This window comes from Chelon labrosus (genome assembly GCF_963514085.1).
Source record: "Chelon labrosus genome assembly, chromosome: 5".
NCBI lineage: Eukaryota > Metazoa > Chordata > Actinopteri > Mugiliformes > Mugilidae > Chelon > Chelon labrosus.
In genome coordinates this window covers 5,842,026-5,856,271 of record NC_140341.1, presented here as the reverse complement: position 1 = coordinate 5,856,271, position 14,246 = coordinate 5,842,026, and the positions used below count along the sequence as shown (strand labels likewise).

General features: G+C 40.0%; 1 protein-coding gene and 1 pseudogene across 2 annotated transcripts; both read left to right on the top strand.

Annotated features, from left to right (window-relative positions):
* The first annotated feature begins 2,107 nt into the window (after nucleotides 1-2,107).
* Nucleotides 2,108-3,864, top strand: LOC311488100 (olfactory receptor 13C2-like). The gene has a single exon (XM_084544609.1). The coding sequence runs from the start codon at nucleotides 2,405-2,407 to the stop codon at nucleotides 3,329-3,331; it is 927 nt and encodes a 308-aa protein (XP_084400735.1). The 5' UTR covers nucleotides 2,108-2,404; the 3' UTR covers nucleotides 3,332-3,864.
* A 2,109-nt stretch (nucleotides 3,865-5,973) lies between these two features.
* On the top strand, nucleotides 5,974-11,596 carry LOC311488106 (olfactory receptor 6K3-like; annotated as a pseudogene). Its single transcript has 3 exons — nucleotides 5,974-6,400; nucleotides 8,441-8,641; nucleotides 11,308-11,596. The product of its transcript is annotated as an olfactory receptor 6K3-like (transcript).
* The last annotated feature ends 2,650 nt before the right edge of the window (nucleotides 11,597-14,246 follow it).

Sequence of the window (14,246 nt, the reverse complement as noted above, 5' to 3'; positions counted from 1 at the left end):
AGTGCAAGCTGGAATTCAGAAATACCAAATGCTTCATCCTGGATGTCCAGTTTTCGCCCAGTTCTTCACTTTTTCTGACACCCTTGCATGTAAATTCAGCTCTCTGTTGCTCTGTGTGTACCTGGCCTGTACCACTAGACTCCCTATCTTTGGAGCGTCTGCCCCCTTCCTTTTTTAACACAGTGGTATGATCCTAGTCTGTCCTCACATGGGATTGGCTACATGGGGTGCCCATCAAAATAATTCCACTTCACTTCTGTCATTTCTCTTTGATGTAAAGATGGATGGAGTGATGCTCGTCCTCTATGGTATATGTTTCCACATATGTTTAAGTTAGCTGTGTTCCTCCATACAAATGTATACTCTGCATTGTGGAATTCTAATCTGATTTGACTCAGACGAATGGGCACATTTGATGTCTTACCTGTTCTCATATCTCTTTGAACAACATCAACTTCTGATCTTGGGTGTCCTCTCTGCAGTTGTGCAGAAATACCCAGTGTCTGCACTGTTCTTGTGTTAAGGAACCATAACAATTGTCAACTATCTATCGTCAACTATGAGTCAAGATTACACTTAACATGAGACACACAAAACGTATATAATGTCAGGCGCTTGAGCAAGAACTTACATAATTATCATAGAGTGAAACCCAACAATCCCCACTTGATAAAACACTAGACCTGGCCTCCATATTCACTAGATCCCAAACTGATCAAGTATCTGTGGGATGATCCACAGAGGCCCCTCCCCTCAAAGCCCCCCCCCACTAACAACATTCTGTTGCCAGACACCACAGGACTAGCCTGGCTCCGCCTGCCTACGTACTTCCGCTCATTTGCATTCCCTACAGTACTCCATCTGGAATAGCTTGATCCGCCAACGTTTACTCCGGCCAACTGGTTGGCGAACCAATCAGCGAACAGAGGGCAGGTCTGAGAGCGATTACGTTTCAGTTGCGCGCCGAGTTTGAAATGTTTACACGAATGAAGACGGATATACTCGAAGCCATTCGCTCCGTTGTGGATATGCTTCCTGGCATTACAGCACTTTTATTCCAATTTCGCGTCCTTAATTGCAATGGGGGATGGTAGAGTAGCGATTTGTTTACTTGTTGCGTTCTTGAAAGCGGAAGTACAAGGCAGCAGAGCCTGAAGGCTCCGGCGCATAACATACGTCATTACCAAACGTTAGTGATTGGTTAAAGGAACTCCGATGATTTTAAACCTCAAACTGTGCCCTCCCACCAGGAAATAAATGTTTGCCAATGGATCTAGGCCAGACTCTCTGCGAAGTCAGAGAGTCTGGTATCCAGGCTACCACAGGACACCCTCAGAAGGCCCATGTCCATTCTCTGATGAGTCACAAATGTTTTGGAGGCACAAGGGAGACCTACACAATATTAGGAATAATGTTATGCCTGATCAGTGTACGTTCAGGTAATATTTCACATGTATAACATAGCTGTTTTGCCATCTGCAAATTTGATGATGGCATTTCTGTTGTGGGATACTGTACATTCATGAGTGTAGAGAGGGAAGAGAAAAGGGCTCAGCACCGAGCCCTTTGGAGCTCCAGTGGTAAGTGACAGAAAAGGAGGAACAGCGGCAGCCCTGACTGACTGTGGCCTGTTTGTTAAAAAGTCTTGTATCCACAGGCATCTGTGTCCAGATGTTATGCTGGATGAAGACCATGACCCGAAATCTGTCAGACTAATAACATTGTTCCATACACTACAAGTGTCAGTTTCTTTTCCTTCTCCATGCGCTTTGAATGTAAACTGCACAAAGAAAGAAAGTCTCACCAGAAATACAGTTTTTTTCTGGATGCCTTGGTCTGACATCTTAGAGAAAAGTCTGCTGGGTAAAATGGTATTAAATGCTGTGCTGTAACCCACAAATATGAAGAAACCTCAAGGAAACAACCAATAAAACACTGAGCTAGTTGATAGGACCACTGACAACAAAACAAAAGCACAAACATTTGATTCAGCGTGTAGGATTATTCCCAATAAAATAGTTGGTGCAGAAAGTATAATTTAATTAATATAAACATGAGCATGTTTGCAATGAACTGTGATGTTATATAATGAGGTACACGCCCAAGTAAAAAAAAAAAAAAAAAGTGTGATGAAATTACCTTCTGTCTTGGTAGTGACTGTAATGAGTTCCATGGAGAATGAAGCAATCTAATAAAAAACTTTCCGCATATTCAAACTGTTCACTTTCTGAACTTTGGACATCAACATATGCCACGTGCATTTGAAGGTCAGCTGTCTTTGAAGAAACAATATCCACCATTTCAGGTTGTATGTAATCTCATGTAAAAGCCTTTCTCTATGTTATCCATACTGATCATGTAATCTGAAAGATTTCCAACTTAATATTTCTTTTAGGAAACATTAATGGATGGTGAAATTAACATAACATATATAACTCTTGATGGGCATGTGGAGTTGCAAACATACAGGTATCTTTATTTTACGATCATGTTCACGGCGTATATTGTAATAATATGCTGTAATTTCACCATTGTGTATCTTATTTGGATACACAAAAACCTCCATGAGCCAATGTACATTTTCATTGCAGCCTTACTTCTAAACTCTGTTGTCTTCAGCACTAATATCTATCCAAAGTTTTTAATTGACATGCTATCTGAAAAGCAGATCATATCATACTCAGCCTGCCTCTTACAGTTTTTCATATTTTATTCTTTAGCTTGTTCTGAATTCTTGCTGCTGGCAGCGATGTCCTATGACAGATATGTGTCTATATGTAAACCTCTGCAATATCCAGCTATCATGACAAAAGACAGAGTGAGTATTTGCCTGGCTTTAGCTTGGATTGTACCTGCGTGTGTGATTGCAGTTCCGGCAATAATGAGTGCTGATATGAAACTCTGTTATTTCACTCTGAATGGAATATTCTGCAACAACTCAATTTACAATCTGCACTGTGTGAGTTCAATAGGACGATCTGTATTTGGTGCTGTTGCTCTGGTAGTCACGGCACTTTTCCCTCTGCTCTTCATCCTTTTCACATACACCAGAATACTTATAATAACCTCTCGATGTTCTAGAGAAGTCAGGAAAAAGGCTGCAGAGACCTGTTTACCACACCTGCTGGTTCTGGTCAGCTACTCCTTTTTGTGTGCATATGATGTCATTGTTGTCCGACTGGGATCAGACTTTCCCAAAATCGTTCGTTTGATAATGACTTTGCAGGCAATTTTATATCATCCTCTGTTCAATCCATTAATTTATGGGTTAAAGATGAAAGAAATATCAAAACATTTGAAAAGATTGTTCTGTCAAGCCAAACTGATCTGATGCATTCAAAGTTACAGTGATATCCTTGTTAGTGAAAGCAATGTACAGTAATTTTCTTTTGTAATAATATTAATGCAGAGATGTAATCTGGTCTGTTTATATAAGAATGTATGTTTATGCTGTACTTTAAAAGTCTTTTAAACTGTTTGTGCTGTGAACAGTCATTATTATCTGCTGCAGATTGTTAGACATGGGCAAGAGGGAGCATCTGAAATTAATGGTTGTTCCCATCTTTCTGTTTTTTTTTTTTTTTTTTCCCCCGTTGAGGAAATGACAACATTTAGATGTTACTGGGTGATATGACATGTATTTGAGGCTGTAAAACCTCATGGGAAACTCACAGCAAATCCTGCAATTATTGTCAGTCGCCTGCACAGCTTTGCGTTTCATCTGGGAGAGTTGGGTACATCAAAAGACAACAGAGGCAAGACTGCATTACATCTGCAATGTAAAACCACAGTCTGCACAGAAACAAGGAGATGGCATCACTTAACACAAGACAAAGAGAACAGACTTTGAATTCAATTCAATTCAAATCACTTCATTTGACCATAAAAAGGGTATAAAGTTGACACAATCACAACCAACAGACACAAAAGAGACACAAAACCACCACACACAGTACAACATGCAACATTCTGAAATTATTTCTTAAGTGTTTCAATCATAACTTGCATTCGTGCAGACTTGCTGCTGTCATCTGGCCTAAGTCGAATCACAAACCCTTGGGATCCATTATAGTAGAGACTGCTTGACCATTCCTGAAACAAGTGGTTCCACAGGTATGTATGCAACCAATCACACCTACAACTACAGCTATAGATGCAACCAGAAATCGCTTGGACAGAAAACAGTGAAAGTCACATTGAACAAGCACATCCCAAATATGGCACAAAAGTCAACATGGATTCAGTGATGAAGTGAGTCAAATTTGGTCTTTAAAGTTCAGAGGTCAGTGGGACCACAGGAACACATTAATGGCCGTAAATCAACTTGTGAACCCTTTATTTCAGTAAGGCCTTGAGTATTTTAAAATGTCAGATAGCTTGAGGCAAGCCTTCAGTGCAGATTAAAGGGAACCAGTACAGTTGTGCAAACCTTTAAATATAAATGAAATTCAGTTTGGCTGATTTGTCATTCTAGAACTACTATCCAGGACCACTTGAAAAAGTTCAGATTTTTTAAAGTTGACTGTTTTGTGATGAAATCAAGTCAACGCAAACTAGTCTCTGATGACATCACTAATAAAAACCCAATAGACCTGAATGCATATGCAGAGAACAGACAGCACAGGTACTATGTGCTGTGTGCTGCATATATGTATAGCCTGTATAAAACAGGCAGCAACTCACCACCATCAATAGCATTCAATAGTACTCCACATCGTGTTTGAAGATGGGATAGTGTAGCCAGGTTAATAATAATGCTTTATTGCTCAAGCCTTTTCCAGAGCACACCTACTGTATGTTAACACAGGACATTTGGTGAAATTGTTTCTTGACCGCTGTTACGGCCCTAGTGCCTCTATGGTTGTTTTGGTGTGTTTGTGCCTCTCTCTCTCCCACTCTCCTCCTCCAGGTGATCGCCCCTCCTCCGACCAGCAGCCGTTTCCACTCAGGTAATCAGCTGATCCTGGTTAAAGAGTGGAGGAGAGGTGCGGCAAAGAGAGAGAGAGATGGTGGACCACAGTGGTGGAAGCATGAGGTTGACTTTGTTTGTTGGATCTCTGAATGGTGAAGTACTGAATAATCTGTTCTGTGGAAAAGACAGTAGTAATCTTTCTTGGCCTTTTGCCTGTGTTCCTTTCCCCCCCAGGTGTGGTGGCGCTTTTGGTTTGTTTTGTCTTTTTCCCCCCCATGTGTGGTGGCGCCTTTAGTTTGTTTGTGGCTGTCAGTTCTGGTCTGTTGTGTTTAGTTTCGTGACCAGCTTTCTTAGTTATCATTGGTATTTTGTTTTTGAATAAAGAACCATTCCTTTTACACACAGTTATCGGTCTCTGTGTCGCTTTCCTTTTACCCGGAAACAATTTTCTTTTGTTTTCCTCCCTTCATCCCCTGGCTACATACTACATGTCCAGAGAACTTGGACCATTTCTCTGCTAGCGTTAACAGATGCCTTTTCAGATGAGTGTGCATTGCAGTAGTACTTTTGTTGTATTTCAGGACTGACATGTCACAATAGTATGGGCTTCATCTTTAGTGAAGTATCTCCACACACTTGATGAACCACGCCCGACTGAGTTCCTCTTCTGTCTTCTCTGAGGTGTCCATGTTGTTATTGTCACGTGATCAGCGACTAGTCGACATGATGCTTTAAGCGTCATGAAGTCGACAATCTGACTAGTTTGTACAAAAAAAAAGGTCTCTGATGAAATTACATTCTGTCTTGGTAGCGACTTTAACGAGTTCCATGGAAAATGAAGCAATCTAATAAAAAACTTTCCGCATATTCAAACCGTTCACTTTCTGAACTTTGGACATCAACATATGCCATGTGCATTTGAAGGTCAGCTGTCTTTGAAGAAACAATATTCACCATTGCAGGTTGTATGTAATCTCATGTAAAAGCCTTTCTCTATGTTATCCATACTGATCATGTAATCTGAAAGATTTCCAACTTAATATTTCTTTTAGGAAACATTAATGGATGGTGAAATTAACATAACATATAACTCTTGATGGGCATGTGGAGTTGCAAACATACAGGTATCTTTATTTTACGATCATGTTCACGGCGTATATTGTAATAATATGCTGTAATTTCACCATTGTGTATCTTATTTGGATACACAAAAACCTCCATGAGCCGATGTACATTTTCATTGCAGCCTTACTTCTAAACTCTGTTGTCTTCAGCACTAATATCTATCCAAAGTTTTTAATTGACATGCTATCTGAAAAGCAGATCATATCATACTCAGCCTGCCTCTTACAGTTTTTCATATTTTATTCTTTAGCTTGTTCTGAATTCTTGCTGCTGGCAGCGATGTCCTATGACAGATATGTGTCTATATGTAAACCTCTGCAATATCCAGCTATCATGACAAAAGACAGAGTGAGTGTTTGCCTGGTTTTACTGCTTTGCAGGACTGCTTTGATACCACCAACTGGGACGTGCTCTGCCAGCCCCACGGGAATGACATAGACAGCATGACAGACTGCATCACGGACTATTTAAACTTCTGTGAGGATACAGTAATCCCTACAAGGACTGTCCACTGTTATCCAAACAACAAGCCCTGGATCACCAGCCAGCTGAAGGATCTGCTGAACAAGAAGAAGCAGGCCTTCAGATCTGGAGAAAAGGACAACTTAAAGAGGATACAGTGGCAACTCAAGGTCCAGCTGAAGGAGTGTAAGGATGCCTACAGGAGGAAGCTGGAGGCCAAGCTCCAGCAGAACAACACCCGGGACGTGTGGAGGGGCATGAAGTTGATCACTGGCTTTAATATCAAAGCCAAGCAACAGGACGGCGGCCCAGACAGAGCCAACGTGCTGAATGTCTTCTTCAATAGATTCAGTGCTGGACCCCCTGCTGGCCCTCCACCCCCGACCACTCCAGTCTTTACACCTCCCCAGACGGCCAATCAACAACTCACCACTGATCCCTTCCTGCCTATCACCTCTGCTCTCCCCCCAACATCCTGCGTAGTGCCGGTGCCCAAGAAGCCCATCCCATCTGGCCTCAACGACTTCAGACCGGTTGCACTGACGTCACATGTCATGAAGGTCCTGGAGAGACTCGTCCTGGCTCAGCTGAGACCCCTGGTGACCCCTGTCTTGGACCCTCTTCAGTTTATGTATCAGCCTCATGTTGGTGTGGATGATGCTGTCATCTACCTGCTGCACCGTGCTCACTCTCACCTGGATGATGGGAAGGGCTCTGTGAGGATCATGTTCTTTGATATCTCCAGTGCTTTTAACACCATTCAGCCCTTTCTGATGAGTGAGAAGCTGCTCAGGATGGGTGTCGGCTCCTCCATTGTCTCCTGGATTACTGATTACTTGTCTGACAGGCCCCAGTTTGTGCGGCTGGGGGCCTCCCTGTCTGATACTGTTGTCAGTAATGTGGGGGCACCACAGGGGACTGTCCTGTCTCCATTTCTGTTCACTCTTTACACCTCTGATTTCCAGTACAGCTCTGGGTCCTGCCACCTGCAGAAGTTCTCTGATGACTCTGCAGTGGTTGGGTGTATTAGTGATGGACATGAGGAGGAGTACAGGACACTGATCTGAGACTTTGTAGAGTGGTCCCAGGCAAACCACCTACTCCTGAATGTGGACAAGACCAAGGAGCTGGTCATTGACTTCAGGAGGAAGAGGACACCAGCAGTGCCCATCACCGTCCAGGGCCTAGATGTGGAAGTAGTGGACCAATATAAGTACCTGGGCGTCCACATGAAGCACAGCAGACTGGACTGGAGGGACAACAGTGATGCTGTGTACAAGAAGGGACTGAGTAGACTGTACTTCCTGAGGAAGCTTAAGTCTTTCAATGTATGCAGCAAGTTGCTGGATATGTTCTACCAGACTGTTGTTGCGAGCGCCCTGTACTTTGCTGTGGTTTGTTGGGGGAGCAGCACCAGCAAAAAGGACATAAGTAGGATCGACAAATTGATCCGAAAGGCTGGTCATGTCATTGGCAGTGAGTTGGAGACGTTTGTCTCAGTGAGGGACAGGAGGACACTGGACAAACTGCTCTCCATCATGGACAATCCGTCACATCCACTACACCAGACAATAGAGGGGCAGTGGAGCTCATTCTCCAACAGACTGATCCAGCTCCGCTCCCACACTGAACGCTACAGGACTACTTTCATACCATTCTCAGTCTAGGTGTACAACAACTCACCTTTCTGTAACAGATAACTCCATGTTAGTCATGATAATGGACACTATTGCACCTTACTATCATCCCTGTGTATATAATATATATTCTTCTATCTCTATTTCTTGTACATTTATATGCTAATTTGTACATTTTGCTTATACTATTTTATTTTATTTTATTTTATCATATTTAATTCTCAAAGAGTATTACTGCTACTCTGACCAAGCAATTTCCCTTGTGGATGAATAAAGTTTATCTAAGTCTAAGTCTAAGTCTAAGTCTTTAGCTTGGATTGTGCCTGTGTGTGTGATTCCAGTTCCGGCAATAATGAGTGCTGATATGAAACTCTGTCATTTCACTTGGAATGGAATATTCTGCAACAACTCAATTTACAGTCTGCACTGTGTGAATTCAATAGCACGATCTGTATTTGGTGTTGTTGCTCACGGCACTTTTCCCTCTGCTCTTCATCCTTTTCACGTACATCAGGAGATGGTTTTATATCATCCTCTGTTCAATCCAATAATTTATGGGTTAAAGATGAAAGAAAGTGCTCTGTCAAGCCAAACTGATCTGATGTATTTAAGGTTGCGGTAATATTTGTGTTAGTGAAAGAAATGTACAGTCATTTTCTTTTGTAATAATATTAATGCAGAGATGTAATCTGGTCTGTTTATATAAGAATTTACTTTTATGCTGTACTTTAAAGGTCTTTTAAACAGTTTGTGCTGTGAGCAGTCATTATTATGTGCTGCAGATTGTTGGACATGGGCAAGAGGGAGCATCTACAATTAATGGTTGTTCCCATCTTTCTGTTTGTTTGTTTTTTTGTTTGTTTGTTTTTCCTGTTGAGGAAATGACAACATTTAGATGTCACTGGGCACTATGACATGTATTTGAGGCTGTAAAACCTCATGGTAAACTCAGAGCAATCCTGCAATTATTGTCAGTCGCCTGCACAGCTTTGCTTCTAATCCGGGAGAGTTGGGTGCATCAAATGACAACAGAGGCAAGTGCATTACATCTGCAATGCAAAGCCACAGTCTGCACAGAAACAAGGAGATGGCATTACGTACTACAAGACAAAGAGAATAGACTTTAAATTCAATGCAAATCACTTTATTTGACCATAAAAAGGGCATAAAGTAGACACAATCATAACCAGCAGACACAGTACAACATACAACATTCCGAAACTATTTCTTAAGTGTTTCAATCATAACTTGCATTCGTGCAGACTTGCTGCTTTTGTAATAATATTAATGCAGAGATGTGATCTGATCACTTTCTATAAGAATTTATTTTAATGTTGTGCCTTAAAGGTCTTTTAAACAGTTTTTGCTGTGAACAGTCATTACTATCTGCAGCAGATTGTTCGACATGGGCAAGATGAAGCATCTACAATTAATGGTTGTTCCCACCTTTCTGTTGTTTTTTTTTCTGTGTGCATTTGTTAAGGAAATGACAATGTTTAGATGACGCAGGGCGATATGACATGTATTTGAGGCTGTAAAACCTTGTGGAGAACTCAGCATGTCACAGCAAATCCTGCTATTATTGTCAGTTCAGAGGTCAGTGTGACCACATTATATTTTATATACTGTATCTAGTTGGGGATGCACAATTTAAGAATTTCTAAAGTCGACTCCGACTAGTCTCTGGTGACATCACTAATAAAAACATAGTAGAAAGTAATGCTTTGTAACAATGAAATCTTTATTGCGGACCTGAATACATATGGAGAGACAGCTCATGTGCTACATACTGTAAGCTGCAGTTATGTATAGCCTGTATAAAAACAGGCAGCAACTAAGCACTATCAATGGCACTTTATAGTACTCCACAGTATTTTGGAAGATGGGAAAATATAGCGGGGTAAAAAATCATGCAGCATTTTTCTGAAGTCTCTGTGCACCGCAGCCAAAGGTCTAATAATTTTGACAACGAAATTCACCACCAAATTGATGATCCTCTGCTAGCACCAGTGGATGGCTTTTCAGATGAGTGTGCACTGCAGTAGTATATTTGTTGTATTTCAGGACTGAGAGGTCACAGTAGTCTTTAGTGAAGTATTTCCACACACTTGACGAACCACGCCCGACTGAGTTCCTCTTCTGTCATGCGATCAGTGACTTGTCGTCAAGATGAGATTGGTGCAGATTGTATTAGATCATCATCCTAAAGATGACCACGTGTGTAATAAGGTATAATCTTCTATAATGAGGTGAATGCCCAAATGAACTGAATCAAACAACAATGTTACTGCAGGCCTCAAAGGTTTTACAAATGTCCATTCTATCTTAGTGAAGACATGAATGAGTTCTTCAGAGAATTAAACAATCTAATAAAAACTTTTCCACATTGTCAGACCATTCACTTTTAGAACTTTGGACATGGACGTACGCCAAATGCATTTGAAAATGGTATGTAAATTATTTCTCTATGTTATTCCCGCAGTTGAGGCAATCTTAAAGTTTTCCAGCTGAACATTTCTTCTAGAAAACATTAATGGCCGGGGAAGTTAACATAACATACATATCTCTTGATGGGTATGTGGAATTGCAAACATACAGGTATCTGTATTTTATGATCATGTTCACAGTGTATATTTTAATAATATGTTTTAATTTCACCATTGTGTATCTTATTTGGAAGCACAAAACCCTCCATGAACCGATGTACATTTTCATTGCAGCCTTACTTCTCAATTCTGTTTTCTTTAGCACTAATATCTATCCAAAGCTGTTAAGCGACTTTTTGTCTGAAAAGCCGATCATATTATACTCAGCCTGCCTCTTCCAATTTTTAATAACGTATTCTTTAACTTGTTCTGAATTCTTGCTGCTGGCAGCGATGTCCTATGACAGATATGTGTCTATATGTAAACCTCTGCAATATCCAGCTATCATGACGAAAGACAGAGTGAGTATTTGCCTGGCTTTCGCTTGGACTGCCCCTTTGTTTGTGACTGCAGTTCCAGTAATCATGAGTGCTGATATGAAACTTTGTCATTTCACTCTAAATGGGATTTTATGTAACAATTCAATTTACAATCTGCACTGTGTGCGTTCAATAGCACTCTCTGTATTTGGTGCTGTTGCTCCAGTAGTCACCGTACTTTTCCCTGTACTCTTCATTCTTTTCACGTACACCAGAATACTAATGATAACCTCTCGATGCTCTAGACAAGTCAGGAAAAAGGCTGCAGAGACCTGTTTACCACACCTGCTGGTTCTAGTCAGCTACTTCTTATTGTGTGCATATGATATTATTATTGTTCGAGTGGGGTCAGATTTTCCCAAAATTGTGCGTTTGATAATGACTTTGCAGGTGGTTTTGTATCATCCTCTGTTTAATCCAATAATTTATGGGTTAAAGATGAAAGAAATATCTAAGCATTTGAAAAGGTTGTTCTGTCAAGCCAAACTGATCTAATATATCAAAAGTATTGGAAAAACAGAGAAAGAACAGAGAATATTTCTAATCCTTTGAGTTATTTCATGTTTAAATTGTTTAAGTTTGTCTGTTGTAAAAATTTGTTATTTATGCTGGAAATAGATAAGAATGTTGTAATGCAGTTCTGTTAAACTTAATTACACACTTAGACTTTTGTTCAATCAAGGGTTTGTATCATGTTTCTGTGTTTTTTGTATTTGGTTATTGAGGCTTTTCACTGGACTGGGTTATAAATTGTTGGTAGTTTAGACACATAAAGAATGATCCAGGTTTTAACCTGAACTGCAACCTGTAACCTGTGCATGCAGAAAATAACGTTGGTAGAGTCTGTGGCTTTCAGGGAAATGTCATTGTTAATAGTTGATTTGAGCAATTTTTGAGGGTTCAATCAAGGATGCCTCTATATCAACAATATTAACAGTGAAGGGGACATAACTTAGTGTCCTGGGAGTACACAAAGTACATTTCTTACCACTGTTATCTTCCCAATAACTTTTCTTTGTTAGAGCCACTTCACACCAGGGCTCCCCTAGGAGCTGCTACTGGATGACGAAGTGGGCTACACCCTAGATCGGTTGCTAATTAATTACACAACTGATGCTACGGCAATCCCTACCACAATTTTTTCTAATGAGGGTATTTACTCATTGGTTCTAGGGCTGCAGAGCCCCAAACCAAATGCAAAGGAGAAAATGGCAAGTAACAACTTCACTTATAACAGGAAGAAATCCTGAGCAGAACTCAAAATCATTCCCCCAGCAACCTAGGCCTGTAGCAGCATAACTAATGGATTGTTCAGGGTTATCTAAGCCAGCCCCAACTATAAACCTTAAAAAATAAACCTTGGCAGTCCTGGTCATGTGTTTGGTGTTCATATTAAAGGACATATCCTGGTCTAAATAAGGTCCATAGTTCTTCACTGCGGTGCTGGAACCAAAGGTATTGCCTTCAAGAGTAACAAGTATATTATTAGATAATGATTCTATAAAAGCTTAGGACCAAACACAGTGACTTTAGTTCAGATTTAGAAGGTTACAAATCATTATGTCTATAAGGCATGTTTGGAGTTTGATTAACTGACAAGTTTCATCTGGCTAAAGGTAAAACGCGGTGGGTGGCATCTGCATATAAAATTACATACAAAAACAAATAGCATTAAAACACAATCAGACTGACTCATTTTATACATACTGGTCACAAGAGTGGTGAAACGTCTTCTGAAAAAACTCTACAAGTCCAGTTGCCTTTTTAAACCTTTTTTGGATATACTTTGTCTATAGCCCCTTTTGATGCAGAATTACAGCCCTTCAGAACTTCTCAGAAGTCAGGGTCCAAAGGTAATAGTTCAAAGAAGGAGCCATTTACAATCCCCTAACTAACATATGCTATTCCCCAGGTTAGGACCTTTCCAATGACATCTTTATTATAGTCCTACAACAAAGTATGGATTTTCACATTTCATGGACACAGCTGTGCCCAGGATTATTTTCAGAGAGCCTTTTGTGAGCTCAGCCCATGAAATAAGGAGGTTTTTTTTTTTTTTTTTTTTTTAAATAACAATGAGAAAAATCATGTAAGGTAATCATATCTGACAGATTTACAACTGAATTAGTAATTTATATTGTATCTGCTCATTTGTTTTTGCCAATTAATTAATTCCACCAGACATCTTGAACCTGTGTGAAAACTAACATCACAACAGCTATTTGTCAAGGGACTTTGAGTAAATCAGTTACACATACCGTTGTTATGTGTCCAATAGGTCATTTCTGACATCTGTGTGTTTCAATGAAAAAACAGCATCTCAACAAAACGCTAATGAGGATATGCGACAGGGGGCATTCCTTGATTTCAGAATATTGTAACTTCTATCCTCACCTATAGTGTAACTACAGATTCATGACTTATGCCTTTAACAATAAATGTTAATCAAAACTAAATCAATTCTGAGTAATTAACAAGCAATATAAGCACAAGAATTCAGCTGATGGGAAAGAATGTACTTCTCGATGACATGGGCTTGTCTTTTATGCTGGCTAAGCTACTGTAATGGGTGTGATTGGATGAAGTAGTCTGTTAACCCCTCACCCTTTTTTACTGAAAACAAACCTATTCAGGCTGCTAATTTATAAACTGTAAACAATCATGAAACTGAATTGAATGGAAATGAACACAGACAGAGACAGGTGGCAGGTATTTTATTTTAAAACATTACCAGACATTAACATTTATCATTCATGTAGTCTGCCTCCTCAAAGATCAAGCAAAATAGATCATAAAGCAGTTATATCACAGAATATATAACTGATTTTCACTCTTGTCATCAATTAAATACCAGTCTGAATCAAACATTAAAAATTAATTATTAAAAAATAAACATGTCTATACTTGAACATTTTTGATTACCACAGTGTGGTATAATCCCCTGTCAGTATCCATAACTGTCATACAACACAGCAACAATAACAAACAATGCAACGCAGCCACAATAACAAAATCAATATGACACAGTAACAGTCCATTTCAGGATGTTAGCTTTGAATGTTGTCTTTTGGCTCCCAGGAGTTTTTCCACTTTGTCCCACTGCAAGACTGATTGATAGACAGCATTAAGTATTACTGTTAAATTG